The following is a 23,165-nucleotide window of genomic DNA, read 5'->3' on the forward strand; positions in this document are numbered from 1 at the left end:
CACGTAGGTAAAATGTAACCCCAAGCTTGAGGGCGCTCTTCCAAATTTACGTGGAAGAGGATGCGTTTCACCAAATGGTTGGATTTCTGCGCGCGCGCGAGCTCATTAATAATTTGTGATCCCTCGGAGTTTTCACAATAAGACATGCCATAACCAGGAGGGGTCACAGAAATATATCTATAAATCCCGAATTTCGGACTGGTAGCTTCCAGGTCGGGGTATTTCTTGTACACAAATAGTCAGAAGTCAGAAATAAAATTATCAGAGCTGGCTACAAAGTGGCTTACTTTCAGTATAGTTGTGTTTATCAAACAAACCTATGCAAGCCATGTTGCCCTGTCTTATTCCGGTACTCCGTATTAAACCCTTGGCAGCTAACAATCAGGCAATCCACTCAAGACTTTAGTGTTAACTGATAATAATGTAATGGGTTGCTCCAACTGAATTCCTTGATTTCAGTCAGAAATCGCGCATGCGCACGATATATCGGCTAGTCACTGACCAAACAACGATCGATGTGAGCATTCAGCATCCCAGCTCCTATTGTTGGAAGCAGCAATCCCGATCAACAGGTGTATATAACTTGTAACTTAAACACCGCACTTTCATTCTTCTAGGACACGTTGAGCAAACCGTATGCACGTCTTAAAGATTTATTCTTTAAGATTTCTCACAGAGTAGGCAAGCAGAATCAGAGAACATGGGTAGTGGTGATCAAAAAGAAACCTTCTTAGGAGCGCTGAATACTTTGCTAGAGACGAGCTCAGCTCACGGCTTGCCAAACATCCATCGCTCAAAGAGTTTCCTCTCAAAGGCAGCGTGGACTCTGCTCTTTTTTGCTGGCGTCACGGCGCTCACAATTCAGGTGATATCTCTGGTCACGACCTATCTGAAATTCGAATACACTGTCAGCTTGGACGTCAGGTTCGATCGCTCCCTGAATTTCCCAGCGGTCACGGTCTGCAACATCAATCCGGTGCGCAAGTCCAAGTTGGAGCGGGCCAGCGACGGGTTTCGGGAGTTGTTCGACGTGAATTTCGCCCCTCCTCGGCCAGAGGATCAAACCGGCGCTGTCAATCCAGGGGACAACACAGATATGAGTCCCGGGTCTACAGCCGGGGGGACTATGAAGCAAGCAGGGCAGCCGCTAACCACGCAAGGTTTGGCCGGTGCCGGCATGGGGCAGGGCAAAGGCCAAGGCGGTTCAGGGATGCCTACCGCAGGAGCTACGATGCCGATAGCTATACCCACTGGTATCACGACAGAGGGCCCAGAAACTACAGCTGGCATTGAATATTTGAATTCAACTTCGAGTGTGAATAACGGGACAACAGAGGTTAGTCATATGGCAGGTTTTCTGAAGATTCGCAATCCCCAAAGTGAAGTGCAAAATTTGGAAACAGCTTCTTAATGCGGACATCACCTGACAACCTGTGCACAATCTCTGGTCTGAAAATTTTTAAGTGAAGGCAAATTTCGATATTTTTACCACTAAATTTGAATTTTCAGGACATAATCACTCTCTGATGATAATGAACTACTGCAAGGGAACATAAGTGGTGTCTGTCTGTGCAACTCGAACCCCAGTTTTTTTCAAAGCGTTTGAAATAGACCAAAACTCTTTTTATATAACAGTTCATTCATTCAATCATTTATTAAAAAGTCATGTAAGAAACATAAAAATTGTTATCCCAGTCAATAAAAACGCAGATCAAAATCCACAGCGAGAGGGTCATAGTTAGACCACTAATTTAAAATATAGAAAAATAAAATCAAAGATAGACAATTACACAGTCCGAATAAAACCATATTTACCTATATACCAAAATATAAAACACTAAAGCAATACCCCTAGACACAGAATACCATCCCCCTTGAAAACCTCAAAAGTAGCGCTAGCTTGAAAAAAAATTGCTATTGTAATTTCTAATGGCCGTAGGGATGAAGGAATTCCTCAGCCTATCCCTGTTCATCCTAAGTTGTCTTTCCCTACCAGATCTGTTAAAAACAACACTGGGATGAAGCGGGTGATCGTTGTCCGACACAATGGTCAGGAATTCGTTCTCCTTAGCTCTACTATGCAAAGTATCCATCTGCTGAATGTCAGCGCCTACCAACCCACATGCGGATTTTATAATGCAATTCAGTTTTTGAATGTTCTCATTTGACAGCCCATGATATCACACTACACTACAGAATGATAAAACGGATTGGATGGCTGCCTGATAAAACAGGTACAAAATAACACTATGGACCTTAAATGATTTCATTCGCCTAAGAAAATACAGAAGTTGATTGCACTTAGCACTGATTTTTCCCGTGTTGCACTTCCAGTTCAGTTTATCATCAATTTAAACCCCGAGTAATTTTGTTTAGAAACAATATCCACATTGGCATTCATAATTTTTAAAAGCTCATGATCACGTCTCCCTTGTCTGAAGTCGAATATAATTTCGTTACCTTTAGCAACATTAAGGGTAAGATAGTTGGCATAGCACCATGATACAAACTGATCAACACTGTCTCTGTATCCATTGACTTCACTGTTACAAATTAATCCAATATCATCTGCGTATTTTACGGTACACCAAGATGAGTCTGTACATTTGAAATAATTTGAATATACACTAAACAGAATTGGTGATTGAGCACAGCCTTGAGGTGACCCAGTATTGCACACATTGACATCAGAGAGGACGTTATTACATCGAACTCTCTGTGGTCGCTCAGTCAGAAAATCATTATCCATAAATTAAGAACAGGATTAACTTCCAGCCTTTGTAATTTCTCCATTAACACATGGGCCTGTATTGTATAAGAGGCTGATGAGAAATCCAAGAACAGGACTCTGGCATATGTTGCTGCAATCTCGAGATGTACGTAGATTTTATGGAGCAAAGTAATAACAACATCATCTATACCTCGTCTTTCCCTATATGCAAATTGATATGGATCAATGATCACCTTAGTTTGTGACAAAAGCATATCCCGTCAATCTTCTCAAAGCACTTCATCGGAATAGCTGTGAGTGCTTTTGGTCTATAATCATTCATAGCAATTGGCTTAGGTATTTTTGGTATTGGAATGACAACAGAGAATTTCCAGAGTTTAGAAATAGCCTGAAGGTCAAATGACCACTGAAATAAAAAAATGAAACATGACGATCAATTACATTAGATTTTGAGAATTTTACCACAAATTCTGTCAGGCCCAGCTGCCTCATTACACTTGACATTCCTAAGAGATTTTTCTGTTCCCTCGAATACAAGCAAAACCATCAATGTTGCTAAACTGTTGAGAATCAATACCGAGATTCTGAGAAACAAATTAAACAGCTGTCACGCTACTCCCAGTGTCTTCAAAGACAGCAAGATTTCATTTTATCGAGTTTGTTGCGAAGGAATAGAGTATTCCCAGTAATTAACGATGGAAGTGTTGGCTTAAATTTCCTCCTCTTGATTCGCTCTCTAACTCCATCTTTCCTGCCACGTTTCCTGCGTTTCAGAGCAGCTGGAATTTCAGTATCTGTAGGCTTTTTGCTAGATGCATTGCTCCAACGTACATGCAAGGCCATTAAAGTGTCCCAACCGTACACAACACGTGGTACGCGTGCCTGTAGAACTGGTAATGGCTGCCACACCCTCAAATTCTCTAGTACTGGTCAGGCAAAAATCACACGATAAAAAGAACTCACAAAACTCACCAAGAACACAATATACAACACACTGTGCTTTCTATCCATCACGGTGCCTTAAATGAAGAATACAAAAAGACCACACTCAACAAAACGACAGCAAAAAATTAAGCAAACTCATAATCTTACGTAGACAGAAAATGATTGGGTGTGGTCGCCAGAGTGCAGCGCCCTCTAAATAGAGGTGTCCGTCTGTGCAAGTTTAAATAACGATACCAAATAATTAAAGTAAATCGATATATATTATTACATTTTTCAACTACCCAACATGGAACCTTTTCTTTCAGCAGATTTCGAATTTCTGCAGTGTCGCATATACCTTGTTCACTTTTTAAGTTTGTAAGTTTGTAAATTCTACCCTTTTCTCCAAGTTATGTTGTGTTCCTTCACATCAAAATATAGACAATGACTGAGCATGCATTCAACTTTGCCCCACCCATCGTATCTGGCGGACATCACCTCTTCGATTTTAGGGGTATCACCTTTCCTCTTACACATTAAATTGATATCAAACGTTTAATTTGTAACTTTAAAGACGTCAGTTAGATGAGAAAAAATAGCTCCGCTTGTATGTTTCACAAAAAGGGAAAAAGAGAGGCAAAAGTGAACGAGTTTGTAAAATCAAAAATCAGCTCATCACCAATTTGCTTGGAGGAGAACCCTCAAAATTAACACTTTTTTACTTGTAATGGTTTATTGGATCGCTGTTGATGTTTGCTCCACCCACGGAAAATATCGTGACGTGGTTGCTTTTAGATATAGGTCTGAGTTTTCAAGGGAGGCATGGGCACGCCCCCTGGAGAACTGTGCCCCTCCCCTCATTGGAGCAAATCTCGTGATGGTATGCCTCGGTTTGTAATTTTCATGAGTCTGCAAAATGTCTTCCCCCTGCAACATGTACCACAGTCCCTCAGTCTTGGATATTTGTACCAAATAACTATTGAGACAAGCGCAATCCGCACTGACCTCGACTGAAAAAAATTAATTGTTATAATTAGATTTTGAGAGCGATGTCCTATTTCTGATTTGGTGAACTTAAGCGAGCTTGGTTTAACTTTAACTTGGTTTAAGGAGATGATTTCCCGCGAGAATTGAAGGGTTTGGTGGCTGGGTGGATCATGGGATTGGGGCTGGTATTCTCCCAGTGTTTACCTAATTAATTATCTCTTGTATCAAACTCTCCATAGCAAATGACAATTATTGCGGGGTGGTTGAACTCTGACTCCGATGTGGAACTGTCTCTGGTGGGCTAAACTCGACTAATTAAACTCCGAGATTCAATTTAATGTATATGAAACAAATAGTATCCGGTTCGTATATGTGTGTTCCGAGGTGCTGTTCTATGATCGAAGACTTTCTGCACTAGTTCTAACCGTTCCTTAGTTTGCTTTGGATACAGAAGTAGCAAAATGTCAGTTGTAGTAAAAACAGAGTCACCTCTTCCATTAAAAGCGGACGAGAAACTATCTTTATTGACTCGGCCGTACGCGTTACCAACCTCTTTTTCAGCGTTGGAGCACAACGAGCTGAGCTGAATAAAACCACACGAACGCACGTCTGGCAAATCGCTAGCGTAGTTCGTTCTCATAATTAAAACCTTCCAAAGAGTTCACTAATGAATAGCTTTGAAAGGATCGTGGACACGTCACACTACTAACTAATTCTCTCCTATAGGCTAATCAAAAATCCCCTGCGTGCACTACTGTGCTGGCAATTCCTGTACCATCTCGTGTCAAGCTGCATTAATGCCTGTGCCAATTTGTTTGTACCAAAATGCCATTAGGGGCCTAGCCTAACGGGTAAGTAAACAAATCGGAGTTTGACAGTGACCTTGAAATGAGAGGTACAGCATGGTATCCCACTGGTACAAGCCCACACACTACGCCTTTTAAGTGCTTCAGAGGTAGTTATAAAATAAATATGGACCACTTTCTTGGGTGTTTACCTTTAAACAGCATGCTAGTAATTACAGCTCACTACGAAACAAGGTGCAGAAAATGATAAGGTCGGCCCAAAGAATTTTTTACGAGAAAAAATTGCTCATTTAAAAAAATACTGAGCCAGGAAAGTGGCACTGACAAATTTGACATTTGGCTGTTTTTTAAACAAATTTTCTCTTTAATTTGCTGATAAACTGATCTGGTTGCTGCCTATGACTTGAATCGGCATTTTGCCGCAATCTGTTCAAGTCTCCCACCACTTAACATACATCACTTACTTACCTGCGCCTTCCCCGCCACCGAGAATTTATCGGTTTCAGGTTTATAAGAAATGATGCAAGTTGAACACCTCTAAGGCAACTCATCCGAATGATGTTCGAATTGTTAATTAAAAGAGATCGCATATGAAATTTCTGAACCGTTAACGTTTATTTTCAACTGTTGTCTTAAATTTGGTCATTTTCCGACGGTCTCGAAAAATTCCTCTGTCTGTCCTGTACCGAAGGTAATTGGTGCCAGCAGTTTGGATAAATTACGACCCGTATCTTTAACACCAATAATGGCAAGAATTTTTGAGGGGTTTTTAGCAGATTGCATCATGAGTGATGTCAGGTGTAACATTGATCCTCAACAGTATGGCAACATGAAGAATAGTTCTGTCACACACTATCTCATTGATATGCTTGATGTAATACATAGGAATATTGATAAGGGTGGTGTCTCTGTCACTCTTTGTACATTTGATTTTAGCAAGGCCGTTGACAATATTAACCACGCTACAGTGGCTGAAAAACTCCTTGGGTTTGGGGTTGATCCGGCAATTCTTCCAAACGATTTGAGGGTTGATACTGCATTGCTCAGTTGTCCAATCAGTATCTTTGGTGTGCGTGTTTGCTTATTATTCTTAAACCCAGTGTGCTCGATTGTTCACCTGATTGTTCTTGCATGTGATATGTGTGTAATGATTGTTAATGTGCATGTTTTGATTTACTTGCAGTAATAAACGTATTTTGATGATCTTGAAATTTGGTGATTTTGTTCTTGTATTCTTAGACCACAATCTTGGCCTGGGAGTAACGGCAGAATAGCATATTTATGGCTTATTGTTGTTCTCTTTTTTTGAGTGCTATTGAATGCAATTGGGCTGTTGGGAAGTCCGAAAAAAATCGTCACTCTCTGCGTTATTTTTTTTCTCACCACAAAAAGTGGGAAGACGGATTCAATAGCCCACCCCCACCCATGGTCAAAAAGTGCAGGGTATCCCCCGGGGTTTACGCCCATGATTGAATTCGAACGTTCACCTGATTGTTCTGCATGTGATATGTGTATAATGATTGTTAATGTGCATATTTTGTTTTTGCTTTCAGTAATGAACGTACTTTGATGATCTTGAAATTTGGCCATTTTGTTCCTGTATTCTTAGGCCACAATCTTGGCCTGGGAGGAACGGCAGACCGGAGACTTCTTCAAGAAGCGAGATGACGACTACCTGAAAGAACAGCGGCTGATTTCCCACCTCGCTAACCTGACCGAGACTCAGCGCATGGACATGGGCCACTTGCTGGAAGACATGCTCTTGGATTGCCAATGGCAGGGCTACCCGTGTTCCCCCGCGTAAGGACATTCATCCACAGGAAAAGATAGCGACGGCAACGACACACAACAACCGAAACGACAGACAAGCCAATGGCAGCAAACAACCAACTAATAATGTATTCATATACAAGAATAATTACAAGGATATACAAATCACAGAACATTTCGACTGCTGGATAGTTGGTCTTACTGACAGAATGTAACATGTCACGTGTTCTTCCCTTGCTAACAGTACTTCTCGTTGTTATTTTGTTTCTTTAGAAATTTTACCTCTTTCTACCACTACAAGTTCGGCAACTGCTACACTTTCAACTCCTTCAGGTTTGGTGAATCCCTGAAAACCAGTCGCCCAGGGCCTTTGTATGGTGAATATCAGCCACATCTCTTCGTTTGGATTATGACCCTTTGCTTTAATGTAAACAGTATTTCCAGTATGAAGCATCACCCCAATGTACGACTTCATCTCGAGGGAAAATATTTCCTAAAAGCAGAATTGTGCCGCCTTTTTGTAAACTGCTTCATTTGTATTAACGCTGCGTTGCTTTGTTGATTTCCGGCGAGCTAATTGGTTCGAATCATTTCACTCAGCACAAACTTAAGTGATGAGCAATAACGTGTGGTTTAAAAGATAATACACTCTTGCCATTTACCCTGTACCGGGCTCAAGATGTGAAGGAGAAGTGCTTCTATAAAGTGATAATTTCCATGGCAAACGACTTTCCATTGCTTCTAAACTCATTTAATTCCGTAAAATTAATACCTACGCAGTTTCTCCCTTGTGATTGAAAACACTTACCAAGGCTGTGGTCGATAGGACGCCAACCTTGGGTTTACATCAAAACGCATCCTAGCAATATTACTGACCTCCAAATCTTGTTCAGTTTGATCGTATGATGGTTGTTCTGCTCTCAGGACTGACGTTGGAGCTTTTCCTTGAGCAGGAAGAGTTCATGCCCGAGATAACCGAGGCAGCCGGCTTCAGGCTAGTGGTTCACGACCGCGACACTATGCCCTTCCCGGAGGACGATGGCATTTCCATCTCACCGGGCTCGAAGACTGCCATCACCGCCCGCGTGGTACGCCAAAAAGTGTTGTAAAAAGTGTTTGCCGAAAATGTCGCTGAGTATATTGCCAGAGCACGCCGTTTAATGAAATAATTTTTCTATGACCGGCCACACAATAGTGCGCTTCTCAAAAGAAGAAATGATGTATCCAGGTTGGAGGTTTCCTAACTTTTGTCATTACATGTGGTCATGTATTGAATTTCATCATCAGTGAAATTGTTATTTTTTATTTTTTATTCATTCATCACACCAACATACGATACCTGCACGAAAGATTGAAATGAAGTTTTTAAGCGGGAGCAGTTGACATCTTTGCTGATATTCCAAGCTTTATTCTATATATGCTTTAGAATTATATTTATGCCCTCATAACAAGTGAGGACATGAGATAACTACTTTTGATCCTTACTTTAATAAGAACTCTGCACACCTCAATTCAGGTGACTATCGAACGCCTTGGTAACCCCTATGGAAACTGCACGAAGAAGCATGATGAACCGGACGACGGCAACATCTTCAGGGATCGCTATGGAGTCTCGTACAGTCTGAAGGTACCTTGGTTCCCGTCTATCACTAGATCTCATTGACCGTGTCTGAAAGAGCCTTAAATTTCCATGTGCTTTGGTGTTTTTTCGCCGTGGCGTAGCAGTGGCAAAAGCCGTAGACATAGCCCTAAATGATTCGATTTGGCCAGGGCCTAATTCATTACAGTCCGCGAAAAATAAAGCGTAATTCCAGCCTGGCATTATAAGTTAGTCAAATTCATCGATTCATCGATTCATTCAGTATATTCATATGCAGTAACACTAGCATAATGATACGCAAAACATGACGCATATTTAGAGAGTAACGTTACGTTTAAGCGAATTATAATCATTGTTTCGACAGGCTTGTGAGCGTAGCTGCTACCAGAAGGAAGTTATCAGTCAGTGCGGCTGTTTCGATCCACATTACCCGAACACGTTGAACGACACCGTCTACCCTTGTGACATCGATAACGATGAAGGTACAGTTTCAGTGAGCATAGTACTATTATTCGGTATCGATACTGGTACCCCAATGTGTGATCGATTTGAAGTATCGTTAGTCAGTTCTCGCATCTCTAATTGACACCATAATCAAAATTGTTGAAGCACTGTGTGCAGCAAATAATATTTGGAAAATTCTCAAGTGACACCCCTTCCGGTTTGTAGAATTGTTTTCAGCATGGATACGAAATTTAAAACATTTTTAAAACGAATTTTGCACCTAACTGTAGTTTTGTTTCATACTTACACCATGATGATTAAAAGATGATAAACACAGGCTTAGCAACTATAGCATACAATTTCTGGCAGCTAAAGTGTATTATTTTTTCTTTACTTAAAATTCTTAGCTCAGTCCTGTATGTCTGACTTGGAAGAGAAGTACAAGCAAGGAACCCTAACGTGCTACTGTTTTCAGCAGTGCAAGTAAGTAGATCTCTCACACTTGAAAATTATGAAAGTGATTTCACATTAAGAAAACCCATCGGGCATGAAAAAGTAGACGTTAGGTGTGATTTCTCGCAAAGACACAATCGAATATCCCCTTGGCATTGCTCACAATATCAATGACATTTTTTCGTTGTGAGCTGGCGTCACCGGGAGGGGGTGAAAGATTTTCAAAGGGGGGAAGGGAGTTATAATTTCAGGACTTTTTAAACAAACTAGTGATTTTAATCCCTTTGCTTTATTTCCTTTGAGTTCCTTTTCCTTCTTCCTTTGGAATTGTTTTCCTTTTTTAAAACTCCGCGATGCCCGTAGCTATGATTAATAAATGTTGTGTATCACCATACCTCTAAACTGCAATGAAGGCGTTTAAATACAGCAGAGATCTTATATTGAATTTCAGCGAGACAACCTACCATACAGCAGCAAGTTCCTCCATCTGGCCTTCTGATCAGTTCCAGGTACTACGAAAGTTCATTATCTGAATAAGTAGAACTTATTTCGTATGATAAGAAGTAGCTTTAAGGTCTCCGGTCTCGTTGTCTGTATCTAACGGAAGACCAGAAAAGATTTGCAAATTGGAACTTTTCGGTTTCTCCGAAAATTAAACACGCTATCGGTATGGAAACCTAGATGGGCACACGAGTTTGAGTAAAACTCATTTCATCGAATGAATTGATAGTTTAGACTCGAGTGTTAGTGGTTTGTTTACCTAACTCTTTCAGCCCAACAATAAAGACATTTTCACCAGATCGTCTGGCCTCAGTTTCAGAAGGAGAGAGATGAGTGCAGTTTTTCTCCAATCCTGTAAAGGGAAAACGCATTTTCACCTCCACAGAAGTTTATGCATTTAACTTGGATTTGTGATCAAGAGCCGAAGACCGTTGATGACGCAGTGGTTTTTTATGTGGTGTCTCACAGGACAAACTGTTTCGTGACATCAAGGATCGGAACAATGAAGTTCGGGAAAAGCTTAAACACTTACCGTCACCCAAGGACTGGGTCATGTAAGTTCGCCACGAGCCAAATCACCAGCTACGACTGAGTCTTATTGGACAAAAAAAAGGAAATATCCTGAATAACATTCTGACGCGGAAACACCTCCTTAGGTGTTCTCGAAACCAAGGGCGCATGATACCTCTTGTTACTAAACACATCACCCAGACGTCCTCAAAGAAAGTTATCAATATCAGGATCTGGGACCATTTTGGACTCCACAGCAGAGGAGGGGAGATCACCTTCTGCGGTGTGTCTTATATCAATCTCCCACAACAAATGGATGCATAAAACTGAAAGAAAATGGATGCAGCTGGTATAGACGAATCCGGCAAAAGGAATTATAAGAAACCATTACTGCGGGGCCATCTGGGTGCATTTCACCAAATGGTCGTATTTCTGCTAGCGAGCTCATTCATATTTTGTGATCCCACGGGGTTATTACAATAAGACATGCCATAATCAGGGGGGGATCACAGAAATATTTCTATAAATCCCGAATTTGGAGCGATAGTTTCAAGGTCGGGGTATTTCTTTCACAAAGAGCCCCACATTGCGGGCTAATTTTGGATAGAGACGGCCAGTTACATTCAGAGCTGAGCGCATGGTTTTACCACTACTTTGGGGGTATCTTCTGGGAATGGCGATTAAAAATATTTTCGTGGCTAACCCATATAAAATTGAAACGAAAAGTGATCTTGTGGCCATAATCTTGATTTTCCGGTGAAAAAAACGAAGGCCAACCTCTTCACGAGAGTCAACAGGCAGCGCTATTTTGGTCTGATTTTGCACTGTTTTGTGTAGGCGCGTATTTGGTGTAGTGTAACCATCCTATTCGCACGCAGGTGGTATGCGCCTTACAGTCCTCTCTGACCAATGGGGTGCCGTGACTTACTAAAGTGCGCGCATGCGCTCAAGTTAAGACATGTGCATGAGCGCGATTTCTTTATCAGGGTCCTATCGTTTTTTTGTTTACCTTGTTTGCCCAATAATTAAGTTCTCTGGTCGAGGTTCACATTTCAAGATAATCTGAAGATGAGCCAAATTTAGGTCGAGGTAGGAAGACTGGCTTGAAGAATGCAAGATCTTTATGTGAGACATCTGCTCATCCACTCGCATTGTGGTCTCATTCTCAAAAACGTTGTTTGTCGTTATCGACTGTATCTAATGTGCATAAGCATGTAAAGGACCGTCCATCGAGTCTGCAAACAATACAATTTGCCTACTCACCGTCCTTTCCCAGCGTGTCCTTGGTTGACTATGAGCTGAATTATCCCAGCTAATCTGTCGGTTACATGTACAGTATCTTTGAAATTGAAATCTCGGCATAATGCGATGTTGGAAATAACGACCACCGAAAAGTGTGTTCAAAGGAATCCTCTGCGTCATTCCCGTTGTTATGCATCTACACATTAATTGCATAGTGACAGACATGCACGTGACCGAGGGAGGGTGACGAACCGTGTGCCTGTGGCCCTATGACGTAGTTATTTTAGTTATACAAGGTTGATAAAAATCGTCGGACGTTTTAACCTTTAACCTGTTATGTACTTAAAACCAGCGATTTTAACCTGTAATGTACGGTTTCAATTACATAACAATAAAGAGTTTGACAAACATTTTTTTTTAACATGCACAGTAAAAACGTGGCTAAGATTGAGGTCTACTTCCAAGAATTCAACTTTGAGTACATCAAGCAGTCACCGGCCCACACGGTAGGTATATTTAACGGGATTAATCTTATTCATTACCGCAAAAGTTTCATCACTTTCTGGAAGAAGAAACGAAAGAATGAAGGAAGCCGGGGTGCATAGGTGCTGCAAGTTGAGGCATCAAAATATACCCATCTAGTCTTGAAAAAAAGTTGAAACAAAACGATAAATTTTGTTACAACCAAAGTATTTCTGTTGCAGTGAAGCAAATTTTTAAGCAAACCAAAATTCCACCTCTGAATTATTTGAAAAAGGGGACCTTTCTTTTGCGCGTTATATACCATTATCAAAGACATGCAGATTTTTTTAAGGTTATCTACCTTAAACATTATAGAATGTTAACATTGTTGCATTTCAACTTTTTGTACGATTCATGTAAAGTTGGGTGACCTTATATGCACCACATTCCAACAGTTTCTCAGCGCCAGCCTTGTCCGAAGCCATAACAAGTCATCTGTTCCTGTCTCACGCTACTTAGCCCACGGAAATTAGGGATTTTTAGTCGATCGGCGACGAAATGTTTAACTGGCAGGCCATCGGTGCTTGCAATCACCGACATTCATCGTGCATCGACAATCATAACACCCTGAATAGGGACGCAAGAGGAAAAATCAATGCCTCACATACCTGGAGGGATTGTTCAAGATACAACTCTTTACTTTTCCTTTTGAGAATCAAATAATGCCTCGGGCTCTGAGTCGTCCCACTAGATAAATAACACAGTATAGATAGACAGCCATTTCTGTTTATCTAGTTTCTGCTTATTTGCTGTGCAGGATGTAACAAAACCATGCATATAGGTTGAGGCATAATGCACATTACCAATAATGGCTGTTACCAAAAACCTTTCTAAAAATGTACCGAATCATTTACAAAGCTGACTATAAGCGAAAACACCAGATCAAAAATTCTTCAATGAATCTAGATTCCACTTAATCGATGAATATGGGTTTCTGAACAATGTGGGAAAATGTGTGACATGTATAAATGAATCGGTAAAACGGAGCATTCTTTTTCGTGAGAAATAGCATGAACGTTCAAAAATTGAACTCTATAACCAGCGGGAGTTTCCTGGAGAGAGGACTTTGCCATGCGTTTCCTATGAACGATGTACGCAAGCTGGTTTCTTCAGGATGATGTCTTTGGAAACTCTGTTCATTGACGAGACTGGATACAACGTATCTCCGTCGGTCTTATGGTCAGCTCAACAGGGAGTGCAGTGAGGGGTGTCGTGTCTAGAGAAGCAAGCAAGTCAATAATGCGTTTGCCATTTCTGGTGAAGTTGGACCTGTGGTTCACAGAATATCATCAGAGACAGTGATAAAGCGGCTCTTGAAGAGTCTCAGCGACAACTGTACAAGCATGTGGTGTAGTATTCCCCGAAAATGAACTCAAATATCTAATATATCCCAGCCCAACTATACCCACAGTGCCGGCAATTTACCATCAAGCTGCTGCCCCATACTCGCGCCATTCTTGAATATAGCGGAAATTAATAGCGCACTTGGCTTTCAAGGCTACCTGAGTGGCAGGACAAACTTGGAGACCAAGGCGTAAGAGTCCAACTTGGTGTAAAAACCTTCAATTAAAGATCCCTCCCTCTTCAGGAGGTGGCTGCACGTAACGCTGGAGAGATGACACCTGCAAACTGCACAGCCTGGTACAACCATTATCAGACATATCTCCCTCGATGTCTTGGTATAGACACGTCATTGACGAGTACACAATCAAACTACTATAGTGTGGGAAAAAACTAAGCCTATACGAAATAAAGGAGACGTTAGAATATACAAAATTGAGAAAAAAACAATAAAAAGGTCCTAAAATCTGTATGTAACATGACACGTTTAACCGTCCCAAGACAGGTAATATGCCCTCGAGACTATATTGCTTGATTTAATTTGGATCAGATTTACATATTTTAACATTTCATACATTTCACAGAGGTCTTTGAGTATATTTATATATACAAACACATTTAAAATACATTGACTATTTATCAATCAAAGTTGTATAATGATTTGATATTTTATTCAAATTGAATGCGGAAGATGCAAATTTATTTATAACAAATGAAAAAGAATGTTCAATTCAGCCCGTGTACTAATCAAAAGTTGATTTTCTGCTAAATGGATTGCACATTTGAAAGCAATAGGCTACACATTCGTGAGACCGAAAGCCTAATCCCTAATGTGTACTTTTTAAAATAAAACGTTACGCATGATTCATTTATTCAAGGGATCAATGAAAAATGAAATCGAATGCTATTTATAGCACAAACGAACCTAGAATAAACATCGTTCGCAAAATTTGCGCCAAATTGAATTCATGTTTTACATAGTCAAATACACATTTTTCACGAATTTCTGGGAGCACCTATTAATTCGATTGCATAAATGCATAAATGTGAGAAACTTAAGACCGGTGAAAATGAATTCTTAATCGCCAATGAACGTAATAGAAGGATTAAAACGCGCACTTCTGAGCACGAAACCAAATTTGAATGCAAAAATTACGGACAAAAAACCCTTTACCAACCAAATCGCAAAATTGAATGTGTGTCGAATGAAATTAACTTCAGCGCTTTCAAGTTTGCTAAATTGTCGGGGAAAGTTGTATTTTGGTTTATCTCTACAGTATAACGCAATAAATGAATCAACCTTCTTATCAAAAAAGTATGCTTACAATATCTAGGCCTATATTCGATGGTTGAAAATAGTGAATATGAGAGGAGTAAATGATTGAAAGAGATATGTCCTCAATACTTGAAAGAGGAAGAGTGCGCCCCTAGATATCCGTCCCCAGAGAAGGACTGAGTCTGTTATTAGAACACATATATGAAATTTGATCAAATATTCGATTGTAACGGTAAATGTTTCGTCAACAGAAAACCTCTAGTAATCTTTCAGTGATACACGAAATAACACATTATAATAATTACGATAACTTATTATTAGTAAGTAATTTGAAGCAGAACTATTGCTTTACTTTCATTTATTTGGGTATTGTATAGGTTTTAAGAACGCAATTTGGTGACAAAGGAACCGACTTTTCCCCCTTCTTGTTTCACTGTATTGCACTTGCTAATATTCGAGTCGATTCTTCATATTCCTATACTCAAATTAATCGACGCCCCGTGGTCATAACAGGGGAATTCAACTGAAAAACTCTAAATCCCTCCTGACAGATACCAAGTCTGATGAGTGACATCGGCGGTCAGCTGGGACTGTGGCTGGGACTGTCCATACTGACTGTCTTTGAGCTGTTCGAGCATTGCGGAACGTTCCTCGCTGTCATTGTCAGCAAGCTGTGCAGAGGAGGCGGGAACCTTAAGAGCAGCAGCTCTAAGGTGCAGAAAATTAAGATCTTCCCCACGGAGGATCCTGGAATTACCTTGCAGAATTACTAAGACGTCGATGCGTCAACTTGCGGTTGATAGACTGTGACAGATGTGTAAATATGAGCGACTCGACAATTCTATTGAATTGCAACAACGTTTTTCTCAGATTGCCATAAAAACGAGTATGTCTATAAGCCTTTACATTTTACCTCTCCAATAATTGGTATTTGCTTGTAACTTCAGTTTCTCGAGATTTTCATTGCAAACGTTCGATATGCTGTTCATTCGTCATTTGACATCTAACTGCCCCCCTGTATTAACGATAAAAACAGTTGAACACATGCGTATTACATCACCAACAACAAAAAGAGCAATCCGCTCACGGAATCCCGTTTTGATCATGGACATGTAAATACAAATTATGCGAATGTGTACATATTCTTGACACTTCTTAATACGGTCGCTTATCTCCTCCATAGTTGGGGCGTATAATGCCGTAAAATTAGGGATGTAAACTTAGAGTGTTTAACGCCGTAATTACAAAAAAAATTATTCTTTGCGGAGATCAGCCAAAGTAGGTTAAATTGTAAAGGACTCCACACACCACAATATGAGTTCACGCTCCTGCGAGATCGAGGAATGAACAATTCCTTCCAAATCTTACTCAGGCGCAAGCTGGTATTCTCTTTGCCCACCTAAACCTGTCTTTCCGACAAATCTTCAAGTTCATGGGCCACAAAATGCTCTATTTCGTGGAGAATTTGAGAGCATACAAATTGTGATTTGGCCCGCGCAAGCCGTTTTCGGCCTATTTGATGGCCTGTATCCATCTGCCTCAAGCAGAAACACCCCGTCATCGGCTAAAAAGACATCATGTTTATCGGGTGTGTTAATTTTGTTGGTAGCGATGCGACCGTAACGCGTGCATTTCATCGTTCATAAACCAGAGAACTTCAGCTCCGACCAATGGCGCCCCCGTTGCTGAGAAAACTGCGCCCTCTCTCGGTCCAGCTCGGGGTTCATACAAGAAAACTTTGCGCTCCATTTTGTGCTTGTAAAGGGTGAAATAAATGGTCGTCATTTCTTGCTCTCTTGAAATTAAAGTTGCTTTCTTGGCAATTTTTATGGTGCTTTCTGACTAAAATTTGCCGAACACCGCGACATTTGGCGAGGGGGGCTTAAAATTGATAAAGGGTTGGGTGTGTTTGCCTGTGTGTGCTCTTGTGACTTTGATTATACCATGTAAAGTTTCGGCGTGGAATTTTCTGAGTTTTTCTGCTCATATCATTTCAGTTGGGTGGAACTTGCCCAAGCAAGAAATGGGTACTGCTGCAATATTTTCAGACAATTTATAACATTGAAGCGGTGTATGTGTTCGGTTGGGCTTTCTGACATGCCATGCCCAGCCCGCACTGGCATATTAAACCATCTTGTAATCAAGGCAGTCACAAAATTGTACATTGTGAATGAGTTCTAAATCGTGGTTATGTATGTAGTGTCAATTATATATAACGGGTTTGCCCTTACCCAACGTATATTAATAAACACTGTCGTGGGTTCGAGTCCCACCCGAGTAAGCTTGTGAGGTTTTTTTGCAAGCTCTCGGACAAGCACTGAGCATACAGTGTTTATTAATATACGTTGGGTAAGGGCAAACCCGTTATATATAATTAACATCTCCCCAACGCAAAAATACATCTTGAAAATATGTAGTGTCAGTTATGGTAGGTATATTTGTCTTTAGTATGACTACTTTTGCACATAATGCACTCCAAACGAACTTCTTTTCCCCAAGCTGACAAGGTTTACAGGATGTCGGCAATGACCAAGTTTTTACAAGCCATTATCACAAAAGTGGATCGCCACATTAGGACGAAGCAAGCTATCTCGACAGTCCGCCTGTTTTGGTAGCATTGCCAGTGATCTTGGAATGTTTGACCCAAGCACATCTTGTCAGCCTGCCAAGTTCGTTTGCTCTGAAACACTTTATAAAAACGAGGCACCTAAAGAGCTGCATACGTGTAAGTCCCACTTCAAATGTCGAACTTCTGTCTTGTCTAATTCAAAATAATGGCCCAAATTTTTAATTCGACACGCAGATAGTCGACGTTTGAGTCAAGACTTTCGGTCGCTGTTTCATGTCGATTTTAGTTAAGTGTAACAGACGCTGCAGAAGTCCGGCGTTTGAGGCAGGCCTAGAACCGTTGTAATCATGTTTCCATCGAATGGTTGCTTCGGAATAAAATTTTCTTGGGCACGATCACAAAGATTCTATTATGCTCTTCTCTTGCTGAAACGCCAGTTTATTTGCAAGTCGGGTGGCTTGAGTCTTTCTCTGTCAATTATAACAGACATGCAAGAGCAACTAACGTAAAATTTAATGTGGGTCTCGGCTTGTTTCAATTTTTTCTCTTCAAAAGTACTGAAGTGTCAGGAGGAAGGAGGGGTGGTTACTATATTACTTTCTCTGGCCCAACCGGATGGCCGCGCAGGTGCACCGGTGGTGTAAGAAAAACCATGCAACAGAGCAAGGGCTTTGTCTGAAGGACGCGGCTACCACTGGGGATGAAAGCCGCTTGCCAGCTGCAGCAGCTATTCCCCATAGACGCATGCACGAAGCCCAGCCGTAGCCAAGCGATTCAGACGCAGCATCAATTTCAGTCAACCCTGTTCTCATCGGCCCAGTCTCCAATGATGACGGGCAAGATGCGCTATGGGAACCAGGGATGAGGGCTGCCAACACGCTTTCCAACAAAGGACTTTACATTGTATATATTTCAAGTAAATGAATATACAGTGCTTACATATGAGGCTATTACTTGTACATGAATCTGAATATAGCAGAAATAACCCGAATGTGTCGATAGGAGCTTTCCAAACAATGGTCATTAGTTTTTTATCATTTTTTATCTTAAAACTCACTCCAGGAGAGACCTCTATCATTGTCCTTTGGGCTGTTCCAACATCTTTCCATGGACTTTTAATTAATAAAAAAATCTGAAAAGATTAGAAGTTTACTGTACAAGTTGGTAAACTCATTTGTCAGCACTTTCAATAAACGTAATTTTTATTCGTCTTAACATTTACTGAGAGAGAAAGTTTGAGGTGTCGTAGAGGGCGCTGTTGTTTCCGAATGAAGCTATCCTAGAACAATCCAAGGCCTGCTGACATTTGTTTTCCTTTTCAAATGCAGCACCCTTTCTACAGAACAGTATCTTGAACCAGATAGAGTATTATTTTTAAGTCTTCAGTTGAACTTTAACTTTTAATGAGCTTGAACTGAAATGAGAAAGTTCATCGTCCCTCTTTCCCGTTTAAACGTCATTACGTTCCACGCAGATATGGAAAATGAACCAGAATCTTGAGCTTCTTCAATACTGAAAGCCCTGAAAATCTTAAGACTTGAATCAGTCTGACACCAGTTTTAAAAACGGCCAAAGAACATGCAAAAATAGAAGCAACACTAAATACATTCCCCTTTCACATAATTTTAAGAATGCTATAAATAAAACTATTTAGTGCCCGGCGTATCACGACAATGCTACTAAAAGAGTAGGCCTACACAACTATACAAGAATAAAATCAAATGTATAAATGGTAGCAAAATGTATTATGGCATTTGGGGCGTTTGTGTAACAAGCAGGAAAACCAGCTTAGAGTTCTTAGAGTTAGTGAAAATGAGATTTGAAATTTAGGCTAGTATAACATATGACTATAATATCTTGAAGACAGAAACATGCATCAACATGCGATAAAAATAGTTTTTATTTGACAAATGCATTTCTGGAGCTCGATGCTCCCCATTATATCTTCAGTAAAGAATCGATTGTGGGCCTTTGAAAGGGGATTGAAGTGGTTATTTGTGAATAGCCTAACCGCCACATGTATCGATTATTGCAATCGATTGGCGTTGCGTACTACGCAACGAGGCTTTACTTTCCATACTTGCAAAGAACTTCAACATTCTTTGTTACTGTTGCTGACGATAGAACACCATCGTTAAGGTAAGATTTTAACTACTTTTTGCCTGAACGTTTAAATGTGATTACTGGCTATCAGTGCAGTGTTTGGAGTCAATACTAACGATTGAGTACTGCTTAAAGAAACCCTATATTTTCCAAAGAAAAAATTGTGCAATGAGACACCCTGTTTCTGGAAAACTCAATCACAATGGCCTCGCTTCATCCAAAACTCTTGGCCCACGTACCCATCCATTATCTTAATAATATTAATTTAATATGTAGTTAATAATGTTAATAATAAAAACGACATTTGGTCCCTACAGCTGTCATCACCATGACGAAATCCAGCCAGCTCCTGAGGAAAGTCCGCGACGGGGACGGGGAGAATTACTCCCGACCAAACATGAACCCGGACCTGGACCAGTCGTTCTCGTTTCGGGCCAAGACTAGTAACAACGTCTTCAACCTGGTGCTCACGGCCAGCACGTTCTTCGTCGTGCCGTTGATGGTGTACGTGGGCGCTGTATACATACCCATTGAGATCCCGCCACTGCACGGCGTGACCGGCCGGCTGGTGTTCGCACTGAGGTGCCAAGGTGTGGCTATCATCCCCTTTGCTCTTGGTAAGTACACATCGGTAACCACAACACTGTCATCATCGCCTTCGATCACGAAAAACTTTTCTTCTTCAATATGGGGAATCATCTTCCTGTTTCTCATGCTATCGAGAGTTGTAGTCGAGTTGACCACAAATCACAGCTCCGTCGAATAGAACTTTGTCTGTTTCTAATTTTGATATCATCTCCCTCAATAAAAACTTACTTAATATTATTACTAAAATATATTCCAACACCCTGCATACATCAGGGTCAGACCAGAAACTGATGCCGGTCCATGAGCGGTGCAGAACGGCAATGGGGAAAAACGAACATGGAGAGAAAAGCTGTGAAAAACCCATGTTTCAATGAAGCTGCCTCGAACCCCTCTACCGATGATTTTGTCAGGTCGCTTAGACAGAGCCATGACCCCCCTCCCTCTATTGCTTTCCCCTAGACTTGATACAAGACGCTACTGGATCACAATAATATTGATCACCACTACAGCGGTTCGTGTATGTAATAGCATTGTCTACCGGTGATGAGTTACCGCGATCTGTTATTTTAAAAACAGCGTCTTGTGCCACGATTACTTCTATACGTATCTGCATGTTCAATAAAATAATTTCATCCAAATACTGTAGGCATTCTGTACTTACTGATTGGGCGCATGCGCGGCAAGGAACCCCAAGACCTGGATAACACCGAGCATTACGTGCGCCACTCCTTGGAGCAATACATCATGCTTCTCGTGAACACCATCGTCATGGCAACCTACATCCCGGAGGATTACATCAAAATGATACCCGTCTTCATTGGTATCTGGGTAATCGGACGGTAAGTTACAGGGATCCGTTATTACATGCAGTCGTATCCAACAAATATCATGTTTTTAATCGCCAATGACACTGATTCAACGTTTTACCAGGTAAGTAGTTGTAGGTCTAATTTTGACGGCTGCCAGCCCTACCGTGTCATAGATTTATCTTGTAAATGAAGAGCCTAACGCAGATTTTGTTTGGTTAGGTGCATCTTGAGGGGGCTGGGGCACGTGGGGGCGCTCACTCCCTGGTGGGGGCACTGAATGTGTTCAGGCACTGTCAAACACTGACAAAAGTGGATTGTTCCATATCCATTTTCTGAGGGGGGGGTGTCGGCTTGGGCTTTGAGAAAGAAGGGCAACATGCTCTCCCACCCAACCCCCAGTTACGCCACTGCTGAGCAGTATGGCAATGGGACAATGAAAGGGCTGTAATAGTTAATGGGTGAACGAAATGAAAAGAATACTGTTGGACAGGGCCATCTGGAAACTCAAATGCCACAAACTGTTTCTGTTTTTCCTCTTTCGCAGTTTTGTCTACTGGGTTTCTTATACTCTGCGTCCAATGTACCGTGGCTTCGCTCTGGGCATCGGCATGCTGCCCAACCTGGGCATGATGGCTTACAACCTCTTTGCCATGTTCGATTCTGGGTTCACCCACGACGTGTCTTTGTTCGAATAGCCCGGTATACCCCCGGATTATATTGGGCCGCTTGACAGGACAGATTTACAAGGACAGGTTCGTTTTGCTCAAAAGCTCATGCAGCCGACAAACTATGTTTAGCTAGTGGTGTTTTTCCTGATGCAAAGGCGTATTTTGTCAAATTTGCTAGCTCAGCAGCTCATGCTGTGGATTTATGTTCCGTGACAAAGGTAAGCTTAACTGCTTGTTTTAGTTATAATTTATAGTGACCGTCGCTTTTCTTTCTGTGCCAAAGTAGAATGAAAGCATAGAGTAAGAAACATTACTTAAATTATGCATAATCAGGAACAACTTGAAAGTTGTATTACGGATGTCCTTAGGAGTTAAATCTCTGTTGCTTACATTTTATGTAAAAAAAATACACACCATGCCACTCCCTTCGCAAGGAAGAATGCCGCCCGTCCTGGCTTGCAGTAAGGTCTGGATATTTCACAATGTTTTAGAAACAAGGTTCCAAAATTGCCTACACTCTGTGGAATCTTACCGATAAAAAGCCGGAATTTTATTTTGACTGTCTCCCTGTTGTATCAAGTTTCCTACGAGAGACAAAATCTGATTATAATTCGGGCATCCCTCGCACGATTCATTCGTTAAAAACCAATATATCCTTATTCCTTCAAACCTTTCAGCGCAGAACTTAGGTGAAGTTCAGGTGGTAAGTCTTATTCTGTGATTTATTCTCGTGTTGGAATTTGAACCACTGGATTTAATATTGTAGTTTATCCACCAAGCCTTGCCGATGGCACCCAGTTTATTATCGTTTTGCCGCCATTGACCCGGAGGTCGAAGCGAGTCATGTACATTTTTCAAAGCAGTAGGATTTACGCTATTTTTTTAATCAGAAGTTGTGCAGGCTCTCTCTGGGTGATGTGACCAGCACGTGTTTACCTTAATTGAATATCATGTAAGTAATTTAATGCGATGGTTGTGACAAATGAATAAATGGTTTCATGCAACTGACATTTGACCTGAGTCGGTTTTATTTCATACATCGATTTCTCATTTTTATGCTATAAAGTTTTAGCAACAGGCTGGATCGTATATTAGGCCTACCGTATACTTTGGAATCCGGTGTGCCAAATACAAGAACAGAAAAATTAACGTACGGGCCCCGTCCAAACTGAGGGCCATATTGTGCCAAAATGCGGTTCGAATTTAGTTAACCATAATGTTTTTGGTCCATGGCTTGGGTGACACGGGCTTTGAATACTCTTGCAGGTATCCAGGTAATATCAATTAGAAATCATTTTAAATTCTAATTGAACAAAAAGGA

General features: G+C 41.0%; 2 protein-coding genes across 2 annotated transcripts; both read left to right on the top strand.

Annotated features, from left to right (window-relative positions):
- The first annotated feature begins 561 nt into the window (after nucleotides 1-561).
- LOC110987987 (epithelial sodium channel subunit beta-like) lies at nucleotides 562-18,966 on the top strand. The gene is made up of 11 exons (XM_022251205.2): nucleotides 562-1,336; nucleotides 7,058-7,248; nucleotides 7,492-7,595; nucleotides 8,143-8,306; nucleotides 8,735-8,845; nucleotides 9,183-9,300; nucleotides 9,670-9,745; nucleotides 10,167-10,224; nucleotides 10,685-10,770; nucleotides 12,399-12,474; nucleotides 15,659-18,966. Exons 1-11 carry the CDS (start codon nucleotides 701-703, stop codon nucleotides 15,878-15,880), a joined length of 1,842 nt encoding a protein of 613 aa, XP_022106897.2. The 5' UTR covers nucleotides 562-700; the 3' UTR covers nucleotides 15,881-18,966.
- A 763-nt stretch (nucleotides 18,967-19,729) lies between these two features.
- Nucleotides 19,730-22,852, top strand: LOC110988367 (transmembrane protein 79-like). The gene is made up of 4 exons (XM_022251794.2): nucleotides 19,730-19,815; nucleotides 20,097-20,396; nucleotides 21,014-21,206; nucleotides 21,721-22,852. The coding sequence occupies exons 2-4, from the start codon at nucleotides 20,108-20,110 to the stop codon at nucleotides 21,869-21,871; spliced, it is 633 nt and encodes a 210-aa protein (XP_022107486.2). The 5' UTR covers nucleotides 19,730-19,815; nucleotides 20,097-20,107; the 3' UTR covers nucleotides 21,872-22,852.
- The last annotated feature ends 313 nt before the right edge of the window (nucleotides 22,853-23,165 follow it).

Source organism: Acanthaster planci, linkage group LG05 (genome assembly GCF_054643075.1).
Source record: "Acanthaster planci isolate LZ-2023a linkage group LG05, COTS_SCS, whole genome shotgun sequence".
Classification (NCBI taxonomy): Eukaryota; Metazoa; Echinodermata; class Asteroidea; order Valvatida; family Acanthasteridae; genus Acanthaster; species Acanthaster planci.

Excerpts from the sequence above, each read along its gene's own strand:
- LOC110987987 (XM_022251205.2), top strand. The coding sequence starts at position 701 with ATGGGTAGTGGTGATCAAAAAGAAACCTTCTTAGGAGCGCTGAATACT. Across the intron at positions 7,249-7,491 it reads GGCTACCCGTGTTCCCCCGC|AAATTTTACCTCTTTCTACC; the intron begins GTAAGGACATTC and ends TTGTTTCTTTAG. Across the intron at positions 9,746-10,166 it reads TACTGTTTTCAGCAGTGCAA|CGAGACAACCTACCATACAG; the intron begins GTAAGTAGATCT and ends ATTGAATTTCAG.
- LOC110988367 (XM_022251794.2), top strand. The coding sequence starts at position 20,108 with ATGACGAAATCCAGCCAGCTCCTGAGGAAAGTCCGCGACGGGGACGGG. Across the intron at positions 20,397-21,013 it reads TATCATCCCCTTTGCTCTTG|GCATTCTGTACTTACTGATT; the intron begins GTAAGTACACAT and ends CAAATACTGTAG. Across the intron at positions 21,207-21,720 it reads GGTATCTGGGTAATCGGACG|TTTTGTCTACTGGGTTTCTT; the intron begins GTAAGTTACAGG and ends CCTCTTTCGCAG.